Source organism: Kogia breviceps, chromosome 18 (assembly GCF_026419965.1).
Source record: "Kogia breviceps isolate mKogBre1 chromosome 18, mKogBre1 haplotype 1, whole genome shotgun sequence".
Lineage (NCBI taxonomy): Eukaryota > Metazoa > Chordata > Mammalia > Artiodactyla > Physeteridae > Kogia > Kogia breviceps.
In genome coordinates this window covers 11,812,431-11,837,827 of record NC_081327.1, presented here as the reverse complement: position 1 = coordinate 11,837,827, position 25,397 = coordinate 11,812,431, and the positions used below count along the sequence as shown (strand labels likewise).

The 25,397-nt window shown below is 52.2% G+C and overlaps 1 protein-coding gene across 11 annotated transcripts; it reads right to left on the bottom strand.

The window, feature by feature from the left end:
• Positions 1-3,430: 3,430 nt before the first annotated feature.
• Positions 3,431-25,311, bottom strand: DYRK1B (dual specificity tyrosine phosphorylation regulated kinase 1B). Of its 11 annotated transcripts, none has more exons than XM_067018706.1 (13): positions 25,034-25,181; positions 22,844-23,007; positions 21,675-21,794; positions 21,397-21,585; positions 20,864-21,011; positions 19,731-20,017; positions 18,858-19,004; positions 18,636-18,776; positions 18,289-18,324; positions 18,009-18,204; positions 17,504-17,610; positions 15,587-17,408; positions 3,431-4,431 (listed from the first exon to the last, which is right to left on the bottom strand). In XM_067018706.1, the coding sequence occupies exons 2-12, from the start codon at positions 22,904-22,906 to the stop codon at positions 17,037-17,039; spliced, it is 1,806 nt and encodes a 601-aa protein (XP_066874807.1). In that variant the 5' UTR covers positions 22,907-23,007; positions 25,034-25,181; the 3' UTR covers positions 3,431-4,431; positions 15,587-17,036. The 11 variants fall into 11 exon arrangements, with proteins under 11 accessions (XP_066874807.1, XP_066874805.1, XP_066874811.1 ...); XM_067018704.1 differs by lacking the exon at positions 25,034-25,181 and adding an exon at positions 24,256-24,624; XM_067018710.1 differs by lacking the exons at positions 18,289-18,324; positions 25,034-25,181 and adding an exon at positions 25,278-25,311.
• Between the last annotated feature and the right edge of the window lie 86 nt (positions 25,312-25,397).

Genomic DNA, 25,397 nt, shown 5'->3' with positions numbered 1-25,397 from the left:
GTCGGGAATGATGGGGCAGATGCAGCCTACTGGAGGTGAGGAGGAGAGGGGTCTGCTTATATAAGGAAGCTGGAGACAGCTCTGAGGCAGACAAAAAAGGAGCAGTTGTGGTTGAAGGAGCCATCAATCAGGCTCCCTGAACAGGTGGAGGCTGGGGCTGCTCCCAGCACAAAGCTGGGCTCAGAGCTCCAATTACCAGCACAGAGAATCCAGCTGTCAAAACTGATGCCAGAGGGGAGGGAGAGGAGGAGAAAGAAGCCTGAGTCAGTGGAAAAGAGCGATTCCAGAGCACCTGAGGTGACTGCCGAACCACCAGAAGGGCAGTTGGAGTCCACTAGCAATAACGTCTAACTCAGTGGTTTTCAAAGCAGGGTCCCCTGGACCAGCAGCCATCATCTTGACCCGGGAACTAGTTAAAAATGCAAATTTCCTGGCTTCCCTTAGTGAGAATCAGAAATTCTGAGGGGAGGGCAGGGCCGAGCAATCAATGTTTTAACAAGCCCTCCAAGCCGATTCTAATGTCCAACAAAGTGTGAAAACCGTGGATCTAACTTTAATGAGCACGGACCACGTGCCAGGAACTATTCTGAACGATTTACCTCTGTTAACTCATTGGCCTACACAACAGTACTATCAACTAGAAGTGCACCATTTTCCAGATAGGAAATGTGAAGCAGGGTGATTTATGTAACTCACCTGAAATCAGAGGGCCACACAGAGAGCGGCAAAGACACAACCTGGACCTCAAGCCTGTGCTGTTTCTCCCCCACCACGCTCGCCTGTGGTGACGCGCTGACCAGCACACGGCCCCTGGCGGGCTTCTCAAAACACTCTTGCCAGGACCCATTCCGAGTTTGTGATTCGCTAAAGTTGAACCCAAGAATTTGCATTTCTCTAAGGTCCCAGGGGATGCTGGTGGGCCTGGTCCAGATTCCAGTGTGAGAACTTCTGTACTGTTACACTGCCTTTTCCACACGAGCACTGGGTCCAGCTAATGGAGACGTTGACTGGGTCTTTTTAAACAACTCCATGTGCATAACCCCCTGCAGGGACTCTTTGGGCTACAAATAACAGAAAACCCAAATTCCAACTGGCTTAAGCAGAAAAAATATGTATAGACTGATCTAACTGAAACAGGTTTAAGTTTGCCTTCAGGTACAGGTGTACCCAGGGCCGAGGAGGTAGCTAGGATTCTCTTTCTCTTTCCGTCTCCCACCTCTGCCTCCCCTTCTTGTGTTCTCTTCATTCCCAGGCAAGCTCTCCTTTCACAATGGGCCCCTAGCAGCTCTGGCCTTAGATTCTACCAGCTGGGAAACCATATGATGAAAGGAGCTCCCCTTCCCTACTAGTTCAGCAGAAGCCCACCCTGGCTGTCACTGGCCAGGCGCAGATCACAGGCCCCTTTCTGAACAGTCGCTGTGGTCAGGGCGATGGAAGATTCTCGTTAGCCAGGCCTAGGCTATGGGCTCACCCCTAGAGGACCAGCAGGTGGACTTGCTGACCCCCAAACACACAGATGAGGAGTGAGGGATAAGTTGGGGTGCTGCAACCAGAAATATGCATGGATGTTGGACAGGCCAAGGTAACCAAGGTAACCAAGGTCCACTGCACCACCTTCAAAGGAAGGGGCACCGGAAGCCAAAGTGTGTGCCCACTCCTTAAACGCTCGAAGATGGGTCCAAGCACAGAGATCATGATAAAAGAGGAAACCCCGAGGTTGATACACTTTTATTATTTCATTTATACAAAGTAAAGAATTGGGGGAAAAATAATCTATGGCCCTAGAAGTCAGCACAGTGGTTACCCTTGGGGAGGGGGGCGCGTATCAGTTAGTTACCTACCGCTGCTTAATAAACCTCCCTAAACTTAGTGACAGAAAATAGTGGTAGCTGATTACTATCATCACTCAGGTTTCCGGAAGTTGGCTGAGCTCTTTTTTTTTTTTTTTTGTGGTATGCAGGCCTCACTGTTGTAGCCTCTCCCGTTGCGGAGCACAGGCTCCGGACGGACGCGCAGGCTCAGCGGCCACGGCCCACGGGCCCAGCTGCTCCGCGGCATGTGGGATCTTCCCGGACCGGGGCACGAACCCGTGTCGCCTGCATTGGCAGGCGGAGTCTCAACCATTGCGCCACCAGGGAAGCCCTGAGCTCTTGAATATGTGATTGCAATGTTGGAATCCCTTGAAGGTGATGGGCGGACACAGGAGTGTGTCTGGACCCAGGAGGCGTCCAATGGGAGGCAAGAGCGAGCTTGACAATCTGTAGTCTCTTTGAGGGCCCACAACACCTCACAGGGGTGTTGTGAAGATTCAAAGAAATCATGCAGGTGAGGGCCTCACGTACGGCCTGACACGCAGTAGGTGTCCCCTGTGAAAATTAATAAAAGGAAACCAACTAAAATTGGAGTCAGAGAGGCCTGTAGAGGGAGGGCTCATGCCCTACCAGTCGTTGTCAGTTATCTCAAACAGGAGGAGTATCAATTACCCAGACAGGAGGATGCCAGTTACTGACCCCAGCAGGAAGAGAGGTACCTTGCACTGCTTTGCTACCCTAGCAGGGGGAAGGAAGACTTCCTTCTTGTCTTGCAACAAGCCCAGCCAATGGAAAACACCACAGCTAAGCCAGTGAGAAGCCAGTGTCACCTGAACTTTTGTTTTCCACCAATGAACTTTCATTTTTTCCTTGCTGATAACTTTGTTACTATAAAAGCCTTCCATGTTGTGTAACTTCCAGGAATATCTGTCTGCCATATAGAATGCTGCCCAATTCATGAATTCTTAAATAGTGCTAATTAGATCTCAATTTACCCAGGGAAATTTTTTTTCTTTTAAGTCTTTATTATTTTTTTAAATTGGAGCATAATTGCTTTACAATGTTGGGTTAGTTTCTGCTGTAGAACAGAGTCAATCAGCTATATGTATATATACATCCCCTCCCTCTTGAGCCTCCCTCCCACCCCACCCCCCATAAATTTTGTATTTTAACACCCCTAAAATGTTAGCAGTTAACACTCACCACGAGGCCACCAGTTAAGATGTGTTTGGCTACAGATAAGAGGATCCAAGTCAAAAGGGCTTGAATCAGAAGGAAATGCATTACTTCACACAGCAAGCACCCCAGAGGCAGGGTGTTTGGGGGTTGTTGAATTCAAACAATTAAGAAAATTATAGTTTACTTCCAAAAGAATTTTACTTAAAAGTACCTGTATTTATTGAGCTCCAAATAATCACCAGGCATGGAACTGGAGCTGGACATAGCACAGAAAGCAAAGTCCCTTACCTGGCTCAGTGATTAAGCGGCTCAGGTCCTCTGTTCTGCCTGAACTCCTCCTCAGCATGGCAGGTGAGTCACCATATGGTTGGCATTTGCCCCCAGCATCACCTCCTCACACAGTGTATCCAGAGGCACAACGTAGTGTTCTGCCCACTCTCCCTTTTAATTCAGCTTTACTGAGGTATAATTTACGCACAATAAAATATACCCATTTTATCTGCAGAGTGCAACCAATCCCCAAAGATTCCCTCTCCCCCTTGCTATTTTAAGATAACAGTTTTATCACATATTTTCAAACGGCTAAACAATGTTTCTGTGTGCTTGGTTTTGAGCTTTATAAAATAGTATCATCCTATATGAAATCTTCTGAATTTTGCTCCTTTCACACATTATTTTTCTTGTGCACCTGTAGTTCCTTCCTTTTCATTGCTGCATAATGTTCCACTGTGTGAATAGACAATTTATCCATTCTCCTTTTAGTGGACATCAGGTTTGTTTCCGATTTTTTGCTGTCAGTGCTATTTATTACATACTTTCTTGGACATCTCACCTGGTGCATGTGCTGATGAGATTCGCAGCATGTCTACTGTACACCCAATAGTTCAAAATGCTGCGCTGATGTCAGGGCACGTCAAAACAAGACCTCGAGAGCTGGCTTCATGGTCCAGTTCAAGAGTTGCAAGTGCGCATGACCCACATCTTACTTGTCATTTCTTAATTCAGTTAACAGATATTACTGACCCTGTACCAGGTTCTGGAGATAAAAGTGGTGACCAGAACAGACTTCGTCCCCATCCTCATGGATTTATCTTTCTAAAGAGGGAGACAGACATCTATATCGTGAAAGTGTCCCTCCTACTGTCTCCCTGTGGCTTCTTCTTTGTCTTTGGACGTAGAATATCTTTTCTGGTAGGTTCCAGTCTTTCTTTGTTGATGGTTGTTCAGCAGTTAGTTGTGATTCTGATGTTTTCGTGAGAGGAGGTGAGCTCAAGTCCTTCTACCCCGCCATCCTGTCTCCGGGAGACAGACGTTTAGATGCTGACATCACAGATGGTCAGGGCTGGGATGGGGGAAACCCAGAGAGCAGAAGCCCAAAACGGATACCTGACCCACCCTGGGGGATCAAGGGGGCTTCCTGGAGGAGGAGACATCTTGAGACCTGAAAGATGTGTGTGATTAGTTGTGAAGAGGAGGTAGGGAGAAAGTGGGGGGGTGCTTCAAAAAGAGGGAAAAGCATGTACAAATGCTTAGAGGTGAGAGAGTCTGGCGTGTTCTAGGCCAGCACGATCCAAGAGGAACATAATGAGAACCACAGATGTAATTTAAAATTTTCTAGTAGCCACATTAAAAGCCAAAAACCAAAAACCGGCAAAATGAATTTTAATAACATTTTATTTAACCTGATATATCCAAAATATTACCATGTTAACATGTGATCAATATAAAAACTATTAATGAGATATTTTACATTCGCTTTTTTATGCTAACTCTTTGAAATCTGGCTGAATGTATTTTACACTTAGAACACATATCAGGTCACACCAGCCACAATTCAAATCCTCACCAGCCACATGTGGCTGGTGGCTGCCTTAGTGAACAGCACAGCAAGAGCCTTGTGACTCAGAGCATTGGCATCATTTGGGAGCTTGTTAGGAATGCAGAACCTCAGGCCCCTCCCCAGAGCCACTGACTCAGAATCTGCATTTTTAACAAGATCTCACGGGATTTATATGCACATTAGTTTGAGAAAAACGGGTCGAGTTCTGCCTAAAACACTTCTGTGGCTTCCTAGTGCCCTCATGATAAACACCCAGATATTGACCTTAGCAATCATTCATTCATTCATTCCTGTTACTGAGCGCCTACTGTGCACCAGGCCCTGTGCTGGGTGATGCTGGGGACACAGCAGGGATAAAGACAGACCTGAGTCATGGAGCTCCCAGGCAATTAATAGGTAAGTACCCAAATCCCTGTTTCATCTCGACTATGTTAAACATATTGTGCTTGAAGCTACAGAGTGCAAGGGGTGTTACAGGAGGCCTGACCTGGCTTGAGTGGAGGGGGCATCCAGAAAATAACCCAAATAAGGAAGAGGCACTATCATGGCAGAAAGCCACACGTAGATTAAATGTCCCTCTGCAGGGGATGGGCCTGCCAGGCAGCACTAGCCGTCCACGGTCACTAGGAGGGCCATTTTCAGGCTTCAGGGCAACGTGGAAAAATGCCCGGCGGGGGTGGGGTTTCAGGAAATGGGAGAGCCAGGGACGGAGCCAGTGATAGTATCACATCCTGCACAGGTGTGTCTGCATTTGGAAAATGAGGGGAGAGGGAAGAGAGAATCAGGAAGGTGTTCAGTTTGCCGGAAGGGGAAGGACTTGGGGCAGGGAACTGTAGGTCCCCTTTTCTTTAAAGACAATGTCTTTTAATAAAACATACCTGGATCTGCTTTAAAATTAACTGAGCAGGGGAGGAAAAGGTGCAAAATATGGATGGAACAAGAATGGCCACGTGCTGGTTAACTGCTGAAGCTGGGTGATGGGTGTTCATTAGACTTTTCTCTCTGCTTTTGTGCATGTTTGAAATTTTCCCTTAAAAAAAAAGTTAAAAGTGTTTCTCTTTGCAAGTAATTGGGGATGTTGAAAAGATTTTTGGCAACTAGAAAAGAAAGTCGTTTAACCTCTTCTAAAGAGAAGAAATTGCAGTATTCAGAACTGTGAACATCTCAGGGACCTCCCTGGAGGTCCAGTGGTTATGACTGCGGAGGCCCGGGGTTCAATCCCTGGTCAGGGAACTAAGATCCTGTTAGCTGTGCCGTGAGGCTAAAAAAAAAAAAAAACCAACCAAACAAACAAACATGAGCTTCTCCTTTAAGAATGGAGTCCAGGTCCAGGAGGAAGGGGGTTGAAGGCACAGACAACAACAGAACCAACGGTATTCCTGGGTTCAAATCCCAGTGCTGCCACTTACTAGCTCTGGAACCTGAAGCAACTGAGTTAAACTCTAAACACCTCACTGAAAAACTGGGATAATGACAGCAGCTGCCTCCTGAGGGCCACGTGAGGTTATTACTGAATTCACACATGCGAAGGGCTACACTGGTGCCTGGCGTGCAGCAGCGCCATGTGCACGTGGGCAGTGATTATTAAAGCACGTGCCAGCCAGATGTAGAGCCGCAAAAGGTCTCAAAGCAGATGCATCCATAGTTCCTTTACCCAGAATTCACTGATATCAGAGGATAAGACAAGAATTCTCCCAACACCAATGCACTTTAGCAACCTTCCTTTAGACGTACAAAATCCTTTTCTACAAGTCAGTTGTTCCAAATGCTTGTCAAACACCGTCTAAGTTATATTAAGTCCTGTCTATAATGATAACTGTGAAAATTAACGGTAGAAAGTTCCCTAAGTTGACGTGATTTCGAAAGGAATCTTACAGGCACTCCTCCAAAGTTCACTCTGGGGTGACTGTTACAGTGTGCTGAGAAACACACGTCTGTTCTCTTCCTGCCTGGCAGGATTTTGTAGGTAAAACAAACGATTCTTGAGAGGTCTCTTCCTCTCAGACTCACACGGCACGTGGCTTTTTTCTTGCTTAGTTAACTCTCTCTCCCACGACAGCTCTCGGTGTGTTATGTTAGTTGTCAGCGAAAACGTGTTCGTTGCAAAAAAAATTTTGCAACTCCCCTACTTCCAACACTCAGAAATGACCACTGGTTACAACTTGTTCACTGTCTTTCCAGATGATGTCTGGGAGTGTTTCAAAGTAATGTGAGTGGGAAGAAAGTGGGAGGTGTGTGGACGGGGCAGCACTGGCTGGGCTGAAGGTTGCTGGGGCCAAGAGAGGGTCCGTGCCCAGGCCCGGGTGAGAGCACTGGCTCTGCTTCAGGGAAGAGAGCACGTTCAGTGTGTGCGGCTCAGGTGGTCACGGAGACACAGGCGGAGCGACAGCCAGGGAGGGGCCAGGTCACACCGAGTCTTCAGCATTAGTCTAAGGAGTTAGGACTTGGTCCTAAGGACTCTGGAGAAACATGGAAAGGCTTCAAGCAGGAGGGCATGATCAGTTCTGTTTCACAAAAATCCCTTAGCTGTCAAGTGGGAGGTGGGTTAAACAGTGAGATGGGGGGCCAGGCAGAGACAAGGTGGCAGAGGACAGAGTTAGACCAAGGCAGGGCCATGAAAGGCGAGAAGGGGCAGGTGCGAGAAATGTCCAGGAGTCCTGGTGGTCAAGCTCTGGAGGATGATGGGCTGGGCCGCAGGGTGGGGCCGGGGAGAGAGGCATCAAGGATGAAGCCCCGGGTTCTCTCCGGGAGCCCGGGGTGTGGAGGAGCCGCCCCTAAGATAGGGGCCAAGAGGAGGAGCGGGTTTGCAATGTGGGACACGGTGAGTATTAGGGGCTCAGGGATCACCTGGGCCTGAGGACAGGACAGGGAGAGGGTGTCTGGGGCCCAGGGAGGAGGTGGAGCTAAGGGCAGAGAGTGGACATCGTCAGCACAGAGACAGGAAGCAGACCACAGGAGAGGGTAAGATGGCCCGGGGTGGAAGGAGAGAAAAGCCCACCAGATTTAAGAGGTCGGCGAAAACAGGAACTTCTTGCAAAGAAGCAAGACCCGGGAGAAAAACCAGGGGACAGGACTGTCACAGAAACCCAGGAGAGGGTGTCCTTACAGAAGGTGGGGATGGCCAACACTGCCAATTCTTGCCAAGATGGCCCATAAGATGAACACCAAAAAGTGCCCACTGAGCCAGGTTTCTCATCGCCAGAGAAAGAAGTGAGTTAGAAAGAAAACAGGAGAAGGTGAGAATGAACCCTCTGGAGATGGATTAGTCAGAGAGAGCAGTATGGACTGAGGTATATTTTTATACACAGATATCTATATCTATATGTACACACACACAGAAATATAGACGTGTGTATACATGGGTTTGTACACATACATTTTGCCCAGCTCTGTCCGCTGAGAGGGACTAGAAATAGGACACCTCAGCAGCAATGACCGCACTGTGTCCAGACCTTGGTTTCTAATACCATTCTCTACCAACGGGAGCGGGGCTCCCTGGAAAGGGGCTGATTCTAGGGCTGGGGCAAGGAAAATGAAACGTAAGCCTGGAGCATCTCACAGTGCCAAAAAGTGAGGAAGTGCTCAAGGAAAAAAAAAAATAAAAAGAATAAAGAATACAGAGCCAACCTGAAAGAGCCCCTAGGGCCAAAACGGGAACAATTTGAGTGAAAAAGTTAATTATGATAGTATTGGGTATACCCAAAGAATAAAATAAATACCCATGAATCCATACTGGTATAAATTAATGATTGTACAAATGAAGTAAATGGGGGAGAAGGGACAAACCTTCCTACAGAAGAATTCCCAGGAATTAATGTAGGAGAAATGAGGAAAATAGAAAAGTATCATTAGAACACCACAGTAATGATTTTTGCAGACAGGGTCCACGGATGAATGCCAAAATTAGTGGGTGGAACTTTGAGGAGAAATTGGACATTTGCACAGCCTCAAAGGATCTTCCCGTGTTTATCAATTACTGTAGTGGTTTTGACAATATGAACATAAATTCTTTGATATTTTCCCTCCAGGAACTGGAGCTTACGGGCTGCGTTTTGTGACCTGCTTCTAAACAGCGTAAGGGAAGGGAAAACCTGTCAGGTTGCAGTTGAGAAAGCTGGCGGACACGCTGTAACGAAGTGATCCGGGTTACCATCACCTGAGTGATATTCTTCCCCAAACGTACAATCCCGGTCTAACCGTGAGAAAAACACTAGACAATCCCAGACTGAGGGACGGTCTACAAAATACCTGACCGGCACTCCTCAAAACTGTCAAGGTCATGGAAAACAAAGACTGAGAAACTGTCACAGATTGGAGGAGACCAAGGAGAGAGGATGAATAAACGCAACAGGGTACCCTGGATTGCATCCTGGAACAGAAAAAGAACATTAGTGGAAAAACGGGCAGAATAAGACCAAAGTCGGGAGTTTCAGTAGTAGAATATAATCGATGTTCATTTCTTAGTTTTGACAAATGTACTGCAATTAAGTAAGACGCTAACGTTAGGGGGCGCTTAGTGTAAGGTATATGGGAGGTCTCTGTACTATCTTGCAACTTTTCTGTAAATCTAAAGTTATAAAAAAAAATTAAAGTATCTGCTAACTGGGCTACAAGCAGTCACCGGCAGAGTCCCTAACTCCCTTCATCTGACTCTTCAGGTCTCATCTCATGGGGTCTCTACTTCAGGAGGTCCTCCCTGGTACCTTCAACTAGGCCAGGTGCTTCCTCCGGGCTCCCCCTTCCCGCCCTGACCCCATCTGGTAAGGGGTTGACCCCCCGCAGATGTGCGCTCTGTGAGGGCAGCAAGGAGGCTGGCTCGGTCCTCGCTGTGTGTCCCTCGATGCGGGGCGCCCACAGGTGGCAGAAGCTGTGCTGGGTGCTCACCACCTTCCCAACCCGACCCTTACCCTGCCAGACCCCGCCTTCCTGGTCTCCCCTGCCCCATCACCCAACCCAGGACGAGTCTGAGTCTCCGTAAATGGTCTGTCCCACCCACCTACCAAAACAGGGTCAAACCACGCCCAACGCCAGCCCATAATACACCAGCGATCGGGAGCACTGTGTGAATATCTGAGGTGACCGCCCAGTACCGCCACGGCCCTTCCCAGCAGACACACAACACTGCAGGAATCCTCCAGCTACAGCGGGCTGAGCAAGGTTGGACGCTGGACCCCAGCAACCCGAGTTCTGTCTGGGGGAATTTGGAATGGGGACAGAAGGGCTGTGGGGCGCTGCACCGGAAGGTCGCATAGAGTCAGGGCAAGAGCCCACCCAGGGCCAGCCCAGCGGCCTGCAAACAGGAAGCAGCAGATGCAAAGAGCAGCAGAGACCACGGGGCCTGGGGAAGGAGGGAAGCGGAGTCGCCGCCCCATGTTCTGACTCTATTCTGTTCTCAGGAGGCCCGCGTCCATTTCTCTGTCATCACCCGCAACCAATATCCATTGTGGGTTCTGCCTTCAAAATGCATCCAGACGACTGCTCACACCTGCCTACGCCCTGGTCCGGGCCACCTCTGTCGCCTAGACGACTGCAGTAACCTCCTCACAGAGCTCGCTGCTCCCACTCCCAGACCTCAGTTCCATCCACACTCCCTTCCTTAGTGACCTCATCCTGGGCCTCGCTACCATGAAAGTGCCAATGACTCCCAAGTTTACATCTCCAGCCCAGATCTCGCCCCTGGATTCCAGACTCCTGTGGCGTGCTGCTCGCTCATCCCGCTGGGAGGCTTACCATGTCCACAGGCTCCCTCAGCCCCCGCCCCACAGCTCAGGAGAAAAATCTTACAGTCGTTGACTCCCCTTTCTCCCCCCACACCTAAATCCTGCCCACTCCTTCCTTCAAATAACACCCCCAAACCAACCACATCTGCCCACTTCCACTGCTACCACGCTGGCCAGGCCACCATCGTCTCTCGGCTGCACTAGTGCAGCTGCCTCCTCGCTGGAGCCCTGCGTCCACCTTGGTGCCCACATGGCAGCCAGACGAACGCCATTAGGACGTGAGATCACATCACTCTTCAGCTCAGGATGCTCCAACTGCTTCCCATCTCACCGCCAATCAAATTCAAGCCCTTCCCAAGGCCCATCCAGCCCTGCATGCCCCCTTGCCCTCATCTCCTTCCTGCTCAACGGGGCTCAGTCTGGTCCAGTTCACTCCTTTCTGCTCCTCCCACACACCGAGCACACGTCAGGGCCTCTGAACTTGCTGTTTTTGCCACTTGGAATGTCCTTCTTCCCAAGACAGGTGCACAGCTGGCTTCCTCCTTTTTTTGTCAGCTCCCTCCTCCAATAACATTTCCTCAAGGATATCTTATTGAACCCCTCCACCTAAAATAGCAACTCTTGTCACTCTCTATCCCTACCATCAGCCTTCATAGCTCATATCACTAATATTAATCTTTAAAAATCATCTACCTTCGGGGCTTCCCTGGTGGCACAGTGGTTAAGAATCCGCCTGCCAATGCAGGGGACATGGGTTCGAGCCCTGGTCTGGGAAGATCCCACATGCCACGAAGCGACTAAGCCCGTGCGCCACAACTACTGAAGCCCGTGCGCTTAGAGCCCGTGCTCCACAACAAGAGAAGCCACTGCAATGAGAAGCCCATGCACCGCAATGAAGAGTAGCCCCCGCTTGCCGCAACTAGAGAGAACCCACACACAGCAACGGAGACCCAACGTATACAAAAATAAAATAAATAAATAAATTTATATTTTAAAAAATCATCTACCTTCCCCACTAAAATGTAAGTTCCATGAGGACAGTGCTTTTGAGGGTCTTGTTCACCATTATAATACCAGCACCTAAAACAGTGCTTTAAACAGTATCCCGTATCTGATGAATCAACAAATAACAGAACCCAGGAATCAGGATGTTGGTTCCAAGTAACAGAAAGCCCAGTTCAGCTGGGCTTAAATGATTAGGAAAAAAAAAAAAAGATTTATTGGATTCCCTAATAAGAAAGTCCTGAAGTAACTCATTTCAGGTGAAGCCTGATCCAGCACTTTGACAACATCACCAAGGACCTGATGCCTTTCTGTCTCTCCACTAGGCCTTCCAAGAAAATCGCTTCATCCTTGAGGCCACAACACACTTGGATGCATGCTTTGTAGTAATTATCATCCCTGCTGTAAATTAGACGTTTGCCCCCGCCAGACCCTATGCTCGTCACAATAATCCTCTGAGATGAAAAGTATTATAATTTCCATTTTACAGTGAAGAAACTGAACCTCAGAAAGGTGAAGTCACTTATTTAAAATCATACCACTAGTAACTAGGTTAATAATGCTCTAATTCCTTTTACTATCACTTCTTTAACAATTATGGAAATCTTAGTGCTGATGAACATGCTGCTGCTAATAGCTATCACATGCTCAGCACTTACTATGTGTCAGGTATCTTGCTCGTACTCCACTAACTTCTCTGTGCCCTGGTTCCCTCATACATATAAAGGCAATAATAATATTACCACACAGAAAGACTATGAGGATTAAATGAGCTAATACATAAAATGGAAAGATCTCAAAAAACATTCATTTGTTTCAGTTAGCTATTGCTGGGTAACAAGTCATCCTCAAAACACAGTGGCTTAAAATAGCAACCATTTATTTGCTTCTGATTCTGTAGTTTGGACAAGGCTCTGACTCAGGATGGCTCGTCTCAACACCACATGGTGTCAGCTGGGAGCTGGGCTAGACTAAAATGGCATCACTCATGTGTGATTTAGCACATCGGCTAAAACAGTGGAAGGGCCGGGGGATGACTGGGCCTCTCTCTTTCCACATCTCTCTCCAGTGGGGGAGCTGGACTTCTTTCTACAGTAGCCCAGGGCTCCAAGAGAGTAAAAAAGCACAGCTGCCAGGCCTCTTAAGGCCCAGGCCTTCCAACCAGCAGAGCATCACTTCCACTGCATTCTGTGGGTCAAAACAACTCACAGACCAGCCCAGATTAAAAGGGAGGAGGAGACTCCACCTCTTCATGGGAGAAACAGGGAAGAACACGTGGCCTTCTTTAGTAGCAGCCATTTAAATCTCATGGTAACAGCCTCCTCACTGGTCTTACTTCAATCCTTAATCCCCTACAGCCAATTCCCCACACAACAGCCTGAGGGAGTTTTAAACACACGACCATGCCTGCTTCCACTGTTTAAAATTCTTCTACAACTTCCCTGGGAATTCCAGGAAGCTGCGTGGAGAGGCCAAAAAATAAAATAAAATAAAATACTTCTACAACTTCCCACTGCACATGGGGGTAAGGACACAAACTCCTTACAGGATCCACGTGGTCTGGCCTCTTGCTCCCCCTCAGGCTCTAGCTTCCAAGCACCACACACACACTTACCTCTTAACAGAGTTAATGCCTACCCCATCACCTCAAACCTCAATTCCTAGGGTCCAGATTACACTTCCTGTCAAGTGCTCTTATGACACTCTACCTTTCTTTGTAATTTCATATTTGCATGATAAGTTGACAATCTGAAACTCTACCCCGGAGACTGTGCGCTCTCTCGGGACAGGGAAGCTGTTTTGTTCTCTGCTGTATTCTCAATCCTGAGCACAAAGCAGAGGCAAGATGAAATGTTTGTTGAATGTCTGAGACCTCAGAAAACTTTAAGGCAGCCCCTTAAGGTTCTGTGCATAGGGGATCAACAGAGTCCCTAGAATGCTAGGATCAGGAATTGTACTACTGAAATCATCCATCCATCATTCAGTAAATAGTTATTGAGCCTGTGCTACATGTCAAGAGCTCTTCAAGGTGTTAGACATAAAGCATGGAGTAGACAGAAGCTCCTGCCCTCATGAAGCTCATGATCTACTACGGGGGGAGAGAGACAATAAACAAGATAAATTATGCAACGTGTTAAGCAGTGATATGATTAATGCTAAGGAAAAAGTTAAAGGGAAGACAGATATGAATTTTTCTTAAATAAATTTAGTTTTGGCTGCGTTGGATCTTTGTTGCTCTGTGCGGGCTTTCTCTAGTTGCAGCGAGCGGGGGCTACTCTTTGTTGCGGTGCGCGGGCTTCTCACTGCATTGGCTACTCTTGTTTCAGGGCACGGGCTCTAGGCGCGCGGGCCTCAGTAGTTGTGGCGTATGGGCTTAGTTGCTCTGCGGCATGTGGGATCTTCCCGGACCAGGGCTCGAACCCGTGTCCCCTGCACTGGCAGGTGGATTCTTAACCACTGCACCACCAGGGAAGCCCAGATACAAATATTTGTGGCACCATTCTAGAAGGGTGGTCAGGAAAGATCTCAAGGAGAAAGTAACAATCTGAGTAAAAAGTAACATCTGAGTAAAGACCTAAAGGAGATGGTGGTGAGCCTTGACTATTCGGGAGAAGAGTGTTCAACATAAAGAGAACAGCAAGTGCAGAGGCCCTGAGGCTGGAACAGAGGGAACAAGGAGAAGAGAGTAGATGATGTCAGACAGGCAACAGGGACAGATAATGCAGGGCCTTGTGGGCCATAGAGAGGAACGTGGCATTTACTTTCTGTGAGATGGAGCCACAGGGTACCGAGCAGGGGAGGGATGTGACCAGACCCAAGTGTTCACAGTGTCCCTTTGGCTGCATGTGAGAAACAGACAGTGGGGCGCAAACAGACCACTGAGGTCTAGGCAGGACATAAGGGTGGACAGGGCCAGGGTGACAGGAGTGGAGGTGGGAAAAAATAGTCCGATTCTGAATATACTTTGAAGTTATTTGCTGAGGGACCAGCCATGGATAAAAGACAAAGAGCGGAACAAAGGACAACTCCCAAGCTTTTGGTCTGAAAGACTACAAGAATGGAGGTGGCATTTAGTGAGAATGTGGGAGGTACACGTTTTGGGGAAAAAACCAGGAGTTCAATTTCACAAATATTACTCCCAATATCTCTAAATATCCAAGAGGAGATTATCATGTTGGCAGTCAGTCAACAGGCCAGGAGAGGTGTTCTGGGCTAGAAATAGAAATTGGGCATATATATTTCCATGCTCACCACAAATTCCTCATAGGACCCACATGATTTGACTCCTGCTGATGTCTCGAGGTTCATCCTGCACCTTGCTAAGTCAACAGTTCACACACAAATCCTGAGCCCTCCACTTCCTAGCCATGTGATCCTGGGCAAGTTACTTAATTTTCTCTACCATTAGTAATCTTATTTGCAAAAGGGAGATCATAGTAGTATCTGCTTCCTACGACCGTTCATTAAAAAAAAAAACCCAGTTTTATAAGCATTTTTGATACGTCAGGCACTGTCCCACAGTGCTGGAGAGAGATCCCTTTCGCGCCCGTCTTCGCCTCCCTCTCCCACACAGCCTGTCAACTCAGCATTCTGGAAGTCTCCCCCACCGACACTCATCCTCCCCTCCCAACCAAGGCCCCTGCCCTGCTCCATCCCCGACATCTCCTGCCTAGGATACCACAGGTGCCATCCTGGGCTCCCAGACCCTAGTCTTTTTCCCGTCAATCTATTCCCAGCTGGCAGCAAATTGGGCCCCTTCCCTTTTGGAAATCCCTCCGTGGCTCCTCACTGCCCTCAGGACAAAGTCCAAGCTCCTTAAAGAGCCAACAAAATCTTCCATGATCTAATTCACACAGCACTTTAAATAAGATTTCCACCAACACCAATCACCTGCAGGTCATTCACACACCAGGCTATTTCTCATTGTTACCTTTGCTCAAGCCATTCCACCGCACCACCGCCACCCCCAAACGTCCCCCCGTCTTCAGGTCTCAGCTCAGACAGCACCTCCTCCCCCGGCAAGGTTTCCCTACCGGTGCCGGGCCTGGGTTCTCTCCGCGTTTCACGCTGCCTCCGTTAGCGAACACAAGCAGGCCCGTAACGGGGCCTTTGCCCGTCTCTCCTATTGACTGAGGCTTCCCGCGAGCTGGGCCCAACACAGAGGCAGGTGACGCCCCACATGGTGGGGCCGCTTCGGGCCTCCGCGCTTACCTTCTGCTCGGTAACTATGAACGCCTAACCTGCACGGTCCGCTGGCACAGCGAAGTCACCCACCTTCCGCAAGACTTGAGAACTCAACACTCCCGCAGAGTCTGGCCAAAGCCACCCAATCACGGCCTTTTCCTCCTCTACATAAGCATCCGGGCCCCGGCTGCCTCTGACTGCCCATTGGCTGAGAACCCACCCCTAAACACGTGAGCGAAAAGAATTCTGGTCTTTGTAGTCCAGTAACGAAAACGGTGAAAAGACATTGCCAAATAGAACTCCATTTCCCAGGAAGCCCCACGCCCTGGTGGCCGGGGGACGATACCCTTTGAACATGGCGGCTCTTGATTGGCCGGTTAGAGACAGAAGTTTCCAAATTACCATGGAAACAGGCCCACTTACCTGGAACCCAGGGAATTTCTTTCTGCCTGAGAATCTTAAAATGACAAGACGTGTGGGGGGTAAATTCTGTACCCACTGCCTGCCTGCCATTCCCCAGGTGGCACCAATAAAGCCTGCTACATGCACTCAGCACCTACCGGATGCCTGGCAAAATGAGCCATGCCTGTGCAGACTCTGTGGAAGTCCTGGCTTATTAGGGCAGAACCTGATGTTTCCCAGAGACAGGCCAGAGCTGGGCCTTTACCTTTCAAGGTCTCAGTTTACCCTAGAAAAAGCAAGTGTAGGCTAGCATCCTATCCAGGATTTCTGTCTAGGTTTCCACAGCCCCAGACCTCCTGCCGTCCCATGCCTGCACCAATAGCCATAACCTCCCCAGGGACCAGGGACTCATCCCACACGACAAAGCTCTTCCAGCACCCCTTCCCCAAACACCGTTCCCCACCACGCCTCTGAGGGCTGGGTGAGGGAAGCCGAGGGCCTGCAAACGCTCAAGCGGGAATGTGAGAAAGCTCTTTACTGGGGGGTACAGCAAGGAGGAGCAAGGCCATCTCCCCCTACCTGCCCCCACCCCCTCCTAGGGCCCTGGGGTGAGAGGGAATCTCCCCCTCCCCGCACTGGACCACCACTGTCTTTGGTACAATAAATAGAAAACAAGGGGAGAGAAGGGACCAAGGGTCCAGTCCTTAGTGGGGAGGTGAGCCTAAACCCCTCTCCTTGAACCCCTGCCCCAGGCCCCAATCAGTGCAGGCCTCACCCACCCCGGCTGGGTAGCAGCAATTCCAGTCAAGGGGAGAGATGAGGATGGGAGCCCAGGGCCCCCAGATTGGGTGGGTGGGGGGGTATGGCTTCAGGAGGGGCCCCAGGGAGGGGGCAGGGTCATGAGCTGGCTGCCGTGCTCTGGGGTATACCACAGAGGCCCAAGTGCGGCCCCAGAGTGGCAGGGTCATCAGCGGGTGGGAGGGGTGGACGACCTCCTGTCATCCGAGTCCGGAGGGCTGAGGCAGCCGGGTGCTGGGGGGCAGGCGCTGGGTGAGGCTGGGAGCAGTCCGGAGGGCCGCCCACCAGGCTCACGTCCATCAGCTCCAGGGGTGGTGGCGAGGTTGGTGACGGGGGACGGCCAAGGCATCGGGGTTGAGGGGGTAACTGGGCCCCGGCCCCTGGCAGTGATGAGGCAGAGGCAGGAGCCTGATGTGTCTTGTGCGGCACATCACCCCCTGCCCAGGGGCGCAGTGGCTGAGAGGGCGGGACCTAAAGGAGCAAAGGAACAGTTGTTGATGGAGACCTAGGTCCTGAAGCCCCAGACACTCCACCACCCACTTCCAAAGTCCCCAAGGTGCCATTACCTGGGGGCTGTTCATCTCACAGTCAGTGATGGGGGGCCCAGGGCCCCCACAATATCGGTTGCTATAGCGGTAGGTCCGGTTGTCACTGGAGGAGCCACTGGAGCCTCCTGGAAGTGCCAGGGAAAGAGAGGAGAGGCCTTATGCGAGGAAAGGTAGGGCTGAATTTTCAGGTGGCTGAGTCTGGTTCATGGTCCAGGCCCAGGTCTGGGCTTTGGGGCCAGCACCCAGTCGAAGGATCAGACCCAATTTTGAGATTAGGGGTCAGAGTTCAGTTTGGGGTGTCAAAGAGTCAGAACCAGTTTTAGAGATCTGAACCCAAGCTCAGTTTCAGAGACCAAATCAGGACCAGTCTGAGCTCGCCTACCCCACCCATTCTGGAGTTGAGGATCATGCAGTTTCATAGCTCTAGGTGAAGGCCCAGTGACAAGACCCCCCCCCCACCAAGATCAGGCCAAACCAGAGCTGCCCGACCCCTGTTCTACCCCATCTGGCACTGAGCACCCACCAGAGCTGGAGATGGAGCTGGCGGTGCTGGAAGAGGGGCAGGTATCGAGGGGCGCGGGCGAGGTGGAGGCACTGCTGCCTGCCGGGCCCGTGTTGGTGGCCTCATCAGCCGTGCGGCGGAAGAAGCCATGCTGCAGAGCCCCCAGTGGGCTGATGCGGGCGGCGGGCTCATACTCCAGCATGCGCAGCACCAGGTCCTGGAAGCGGAGGTAGTCGGCGGGGCTGTGGCCCGGCTCCCCCGCCCGCCGGCCCCCGGGCCCGCCCGTCTGCACGCCCAGCACCTCCTGCAGCCGCCGTGTCCCGGGGCCCTGGTAATCCTGGCAGGGGGAGGTGGGAGGGGGGGCAAGAGAGTGGCCGTCAGTGGGCAGGAGGGGCAGGGAGACACACACGGGGAAACAGAGGCACAGGAGAGAAAGTGGAAAGAGAGGAGCTAAGAAGAGTTGTGGGGTAGGTAGTAGGAGAGATGGGGTGGGTGGGGGAGGAAGGAAAGGACAGACGGGCTGGAGGGAAGAGGAAGGAAGGGAAAGACACAAGGGAGGGGAAGCAGGGAGAGAGGGAGGAGGGAGCCCCAAGTGTGAGAGTGAGGGGCCACCGGGGTAGGAGGAGCGGCATGGGGCAGGGGCCGCACCTTCCTGAGTTCCTTTGTCCTTCGCAGGGTCCAGCCACCCCCAGGCAGCCGCTCAAAGTACTTTCGAGCCTTGGGTGCCTGGTCCAGCATGGGGGCTGGTGGGATGCCCAGCACCTCCACAATCCGGTTCATCTGGTCCACCTGAGAGCAGGCAGGCAGTCAGGATCATCCGGCCAGCCGGGCCTCACCCCCCTCCAGCACACCCCCTCCTCAGGAGCACACCTCGTTGGAGCCACTGAAGAGGGGCTCTCCAGTGTGCATCTCCACCAGGATGCAGCCCAGGGACCACATGTCAATGGCCAAGTCGTAGGGTGTGCCCAGGAGCACCTCGGGCGAACGGTAGAAACGGCTCTGGATGTACTGGTAGATCTGGGGGAGGAGAGAGGGCAATAGTCAGAGGTCCCGCCTCCCCGACTCGTACCAGTGACACCCCCACAGCTAGGAGGACTTAAGGACAGGTCTCCTGCCCCCAAAACTGGGGACGGGGGTCTCCAAACCCTGATGTTATCAACACCAGCTTTCCAGGAGTCACTCCGCTGGCCTGATCTGATCCTGATCTCCATTTTTGCTGGCCTGATCCTGAGCCCCTCTTGGTCACCAGAGGCTGGGAGTCTGTAAACCTAGGCCCTTCCCACTCTCCCAAACTGGACGCTTTTCAAACCACTACCAGCATCATCTTAAATGCCAGCTCACAAGAAGCTGCAAAGCTGAAGAGCCCCACCCCCTCCATCCCCAGCTTTAAGAGCACAGGGTAAGCAAAACTTTGCAAACTGCCACGCCAGGCTCAAAGCCACCCAACTCCCCCTCTCACCCCCTACATCTGGCAGCCTCAAAACTGGCTTGTTCTCCCAGGGTCCACTCCTCTTTCCTTCCGGCAGTATACCCTCTCCATGGCCCTCTCCATCACCCACTGGCCCCACCCTCCGTACCCGCAGACACCCCCATCCCAAGCACTATCCCTCAGGCATCAGCCACTTCAAGCTGCACATTTCGATCCCACGCCCTCCTAGCCTCGCCCCTTGGCCCCAGGCCACCCGCTGGCCCCACCCACAGTCTGGCCCCACCCACACCATTGGCCCCGCCCCGGGGCCGCACCCGCTGGCCAAGCTGGCAGGAGCTGCCGAAGTCCACGATTTTGATGGCGCTGCGCTTAGGGTTGCAGAGCAGGATGTTCTCGGGCTTGAGGTCGCAGTGAATGATGCTGAGCTCGGGCGTGGCCAGGAAGAGCAGCGCCGTGCAGAGCTGCTGCGCTAGCTTCCGCGTCAGGTTCAGCGAGACGCCACGGAAGTGCGTGTTGCGCAGGAGGTCGTATAGGTTGTAGGAAAGCAGCTCAAACACCAGGCACAGGTGATTCCGGAACATGAAGTGCCGCTTCAGGTGCACTGCCGGGAAGAGGACGGAAATGGGCCGAGGGAGAAGAAACTGCGGCTCATAGAGGGCCAGCGGCGGCCTGGGGCCCACGCTCGTAAGGAGAGAGACTGGAACCAGATCTGTGTCTCTGCTTCTGGAGCACAGGCCAAACTGTGGTGTGCCCACAGGTACCAGCTGCTAATCAGGATGTTTTTATATGTCTATACCTTGATTCACACAGGAAGTTAATTTTCTTTTCAAGTCTCTGTCAAACTTCCCGATTAAACCAAAGAGAAAGTTTCCATTTGGCACTGATGGGTTTTTAACACCATCCTACACTTCCTCATTTAATTTTGTAATGTTGTTTTAGTCTCAGTTCTGTTTATTTTTGTGACAAGGGATGCTTGCTTTCCATTTACTGTAAGGCTGTATATTCTCCATTTAAAAGAAACGCACTCCTTAAATCCACTTGCTTTTTCTCAGAGGAATCAGTACAGGAAAGAGGAAAAAGACTGGCATAGCTGTTACGAGTAAAGGCTCTGGAGTCCACTGCCTGGTCAAGTTATAGCTCTACTGAGTACAAACGCTGTGACCTTCTGCAAGTGACAGCACGTAAGTGCCTCTGTTTTTTCATCTCCAAGCTGTGGGCAATGATAATGGGGCTTCGGTGCAGGTTAAACCAGTGAATTTATGTAAAATTCTCACAACAGAGCCTGACCCTTAGCACCGGATAAACTGACCAGCATTCTCACGTGAATAGGGTAGACATCCTAAAAGCGGCAGGAGAAATCACTGATGTCAGGGAATTACAGACCAAACCCTGCCCTGAAGACACCAGCCCCTTCCTGTACCGAGGGTGACCCATCCCCAGGCCTCACCTATATAGTACTTCATCTCTGTGTCATGCTGGTTCATCAGCTCCAGCAGCCGCAGCTCAATCTGGGCCTGGTTCAGGAAGGCCTTTTTGTTCTTGATGATCTTGATGGCCACCAGCTCCTGGGTCTGATGATCATAGGCTTTCACCACCTGTGACCACAGGCATGTCACAAAGTGAGGGAATGGGGGCATGGAGGACAGAGCCAGGTACCACCACTCTTCTCCCTCCAGTAAGGAGACCCACCAATATCACCATCGGTAACACTAATAACTCAATTTGAGTGCTCACCAACAGTCAGATACGAGTGTAAACACTGGACATGAGATAACACAACAACCTTATGTGGAGAGTCCTGTTATTTGCACTATTTTACAGAAAAGGAAATGGAGGCACAGGTAACCAAGTGATTGCACTGGGGTGGGTGGCCCAGCATGGAACTTGAAGCCACTGAACCACTGGCTGTGTGGGTCAATATCAGTGGGTGCCCGTACCTCCTAACCCCTGGATCAGGGCCGGGTGGGGGGCATCCCGCACCTGGCCAAAGGAGCCTTTGCCAATGAGGGAGTCAATCTCATAGCGCTCCAGCCAGCGCTCGCCACTGCGCACGATGTAGTCGTGGTTGTCATCGTCATAACCGTGGTTCAGGACCTTTTTCTCCTTCTTGGTGCTCGAGTCCTGAGGTGGCACCTGCTGGGCCCGCCGCTTCTTCTTCGCATAGTATACCTGCCCGGCCGGCCGGGAGATGAGGACTGGTGAGTGACCGATGCCAGGACCCCTCAGCACCCAGCTGGTGTCCCCCACCCCCTGCCCACCTCATTGATGTGCTTGTAGGTCTTGATGAGGTCCACGGAGAGCTTGCGCAGCGGGGCTGAGGTCGCGTCTCGGAAGGCCAGGGGCAGCCTCCGCGGCAGTATCCGTCCATCAGGCAATACCTGAGGGAGGGGGCGTGACGGGTGAGCACTGAGGACGGGCCTTCACCTCTGACCTCAAGGGGGAGAACTGCATGCACAGCTGGCTCATCATTTCCACACACATTATTTAGTTGGTCACTGTCTGACAACCCCACTGGAACAGAAACTCCCCAAGGGCAGAAACTTTATCTTGCTCTTGCTTCAGCTCCTGTGCCTGGGGCAGGGCCTGGCACACAGTGGGTGTTCATTAGAAATCTGCTGAGTGAATGAAGTGAACTATTTACCCCTGATCTTTCATCACGTACCTTTACTCTTTTCTAAACCTCAGTGGGAGAGATCGGATAGAAAACCTGGGCTCTGACCCTCCCAATCCTTCACCTGAGACCATCCATTTTTGGGTATCGCATGTTGAGGAGCTCCCTATCTTGCTCTAGCCTCATCCCTTGGGGCCTTCCTAACCCTCACCCCCCACTCTGTGCATCTTTGACCAGTTTTCTCATCCTAAGGATCTTGGATCTGGGTCCAGCACCCTACACCGCCTACTCCATCCTGCTTCCAGCTCTACAGTTTAGAGCCTTAACAGTCTACCCTTGAAGGTCTTTACCCTGTGCCCCCAGGCCTTGCTGGCTCCAAGACCCTGCAGCTCAACCTTCTTCCCTTTCAACCCCTCCAGATCTTTCACTCTGGACTTTTTTTTTTCCCTTAATGAACATTTATTGAGTGCTTACTATGTGCCAGACACTGTTCTCAGCATTTCCAATTGCATTTCATTAACTTGTTTAATCCTCACAACAACCCTGTGAGGTAGGTATCATTATAGGCCCCATTTGACAGAACAGGAAACTGAAACATGGAGAACCTAAATAATATAACCGTGGTGCCAGGATTTGAACCCAGGCTCTCCAAACCCTGACTCCGCCAGCAACTCCTCTATACCTTCCACTCCCATGGCACCCTTCATGCCCCTGGGAGACTGTCTTGGGCAACCACACCATCTTCTTGGCCCCAAGATCCTTCTATCCCAGCCTCCCCCGACCCCCAGGCAGGTGAGGATCCAGCTGAACGCGTACCTGCGTGTGCTCCTGGGGCCCCGGGAAGCCAGAGAAGGGACCATGGCCCGGTGGGACGGCCATGGTGGGCTCAGAGGGCCGCAGGGGAGTGAGGCCTGGAGCGGGAGCCCGGCCGGGGGGCGCCTTCTCGCATCCTGCACCTCGGCTGCCACCGCCGCTGAGACCTGAGAGCGGGCGGGAGGCGGGGCAACAACGTGGAACAAGGGGATGTGTTGGGCAGTACCAAGCGGGAAAGAGGTGGACAACACAGAGAAGGCAGGGCACAGAGTGAGGAAGAAGAGGGTACAACACAGCAGCAGGTGGCAACGAGGAGAGGTGACAGGGAGAAGTGGTGGTGGTGGGGTGCAGAGCGGAGTCCTCAACAAATGATTACCAAATAAATGAAGTAGGCAGCACAAAGAGAGGAACATGGAAAAGGGAATGATTGGGAGCCAGGCAGGGATGTGGGCCATGACAGGAAAGGACAGAAAGACACGAATAATTGCGGGGGAGGAAGAGAAGAAGAGAAAAACCACAGACAGTATAGGGAGTAGGGTTCACTCTTCTCTCCCCATTTCTACGCACGGCCCCTCACACAAGATCCCACCATCCTGTAGTCTTCCCTGAACATCATGACCTCATCTTACCATAGCAAGGTCCCTCCACTTCAAGATCTACCCTTCCCAGTTGGCCCCCCAATCCAGAGAACTCTAAGATTCCCCCCAAACCACATGAGTCTTTGGGGCCCCCCTCCAAACCACAGCAGGGTCCTCAGGGACCTCCTGATCACACCAAGGTTATCTGAGGACCCCTTCATAACAGGGTCCTAACCCTATAGCATTCTTACCCACCAGGGTACACCCTTCCCAGGGGACCCTCCCCATATGGTGCTAAGACCTCTTCCCTATCATTTCCTCCCACTGGGGACCACCCCTCCATAATTTCCAAAACCATATCCCAGTTCCCCCATGCCACATCAGGGCCCTTCCCCACATTACTCCAAGCCCCCGCCCACCCCCAATCAAGGCCCACTCCTTCTGATGGAAGCAAGGGGGAGGCGTTCCTTCCCGCAGTTTAGAGTGGATGGTCCTTGTTTCCCCTACCCTGGCTCCTACCCCCACCCTCCCTAATCGTTATTCCTGTCAGGGCCCTTTCTCCAGTCACTCCTCTACACCAGGGTCAATCCACAACTGTGCCCATTCCTAGAAGGCCCCCATAGGTAAATTCCCCAAATATCAGAGTTGTCCCCTTCCAGAGCATGTATCACACCAAAAGCGTCTCCCCACGGGCCTCCTCCCATGTCAATCCTCTTCCCCTATGCCAAGCCTTGCCACTCCAAGACCCCTCCTCTCTCTTGGAGCTCCCCCACAAAACAATCTCTTCCTCGGGGCCCTCCCACACCAGGACCCTCTCTCCCAGCCCCCACCCCCTACCCGGGTCAGGGCTGGCGCGCCCACGGGGAGCTGGGGCGCGGTGGGGCGCCCAGTGGGGTGGGCGAGCGGCCAGCATGGCGGCGGTGTCTGTGGTGAGAAGACGGCCGCCTGTCCCGGCCTGGCCGGCCCGGCAAGCCCCGCGGCGGGGAGGACAAGCGGGACAGGCGGCTCGGTGGGTGACAACAGCAGCCGCCGCCCCGCCAAGGGCGGGGAGAGGAGGGGACGAGGGTCAGCCCGGGGCACGCGGGGGAAGGGGAAAGCAGGTGGACGGGGGAGGGGCGGGTTAACCCTCGCCCCGCCAGCACCGCCCCACGCAGCCACCCGCCCCAGGGGACCCCAGCGTCCCGCCCCCCACCCTGGAGGCCCGCCGGGGCCAGCGGAGCCCCGGCGGGCGGGGCCGGACAGAGCTTGGCAGTCCACACCTACGATGGCAACAACCTTGCCATTGGCCGCTGCTGCCAAAAGCTCAACCAATTACAGTCCAGGACAGCTGTTGCTAGGCGACGAGGATGCGGCCGGCGGAGCCGAGCCCAAACAAAGAGCGGGAGCGAGGCCCGGCTACCCCCTCCCAGCCTCCCTCCCAAGACTCCTACCTCGGGGCTCGGCCCCTTCCAGGAATCCGACTAAGAATAGCCAGGCAAGGCCTGCACCTGCCCATCGCCCCCCTCCTCTTCTTCCTCGGCCTCATGCTAAATCTCGCGGCGACGCGGGCAGGGCGGGTCCCGTACTACTCCCCTCCCGAGAGCGCGTGCTGCCCCGTCCGTAGCCGCGTCGTTACCTGAGGGCGCGGGCAAGGGAACTCAAACTGCTCGGGAAGCCCGAGCTCAGTCCTGCCCACTGGCTGAAGATATCCGGCAGACGCGGCGAGCCAGGGCCCCGATTACCCAGTAATGCAACCAGCAAAATGGCGACCACAACAAACCGCCCCCCCCCGCCCCGGACTCCGCCTCCCACACCCCCCAATCTGTTCCCCTTCACGTGACCCAGGGAAACACTCCGCGCCTGCGCTCAGAAGAGCTTACCGGGATGTACACGCAGGGAGCAACCAACCCCGCCCAAGCGCCGAAATCCACGTTACGGCTGCGCAAGAGGCAGCTAAGGTAGGAGCATGCGCTGTATGACTGGATGAGAACGTCCGCCCC

What these genes read in the sequence shown, in the direction of transcription:
- DYRK1B (XM_059045165.2), bottom strand. Translation starts at nt 24,331, where the DNA reads ATGCTGGCCGCTCGCCCACCCCACTGGGCGCCCCACCGCGCCCCAGCT. An exon ending in GGCCCCAGGAGCACACGCAG is followed by an intron (nt 21,795 to 22,843) that starts GTACGCGTTCAG and finishes CCCCTCCCTCAG; the next exon opens with GTATTGCCTGATGGACGGAT. An exon ending in TCTTCAGTGGCTCCAACGAG is followed by an intron (nt 18,777 to 18,857) that starts GTGTGCTCCTGA and finishes GCCTGCTCTCAG; the next exon opens with GTGGACCAGATGAACCGGAT.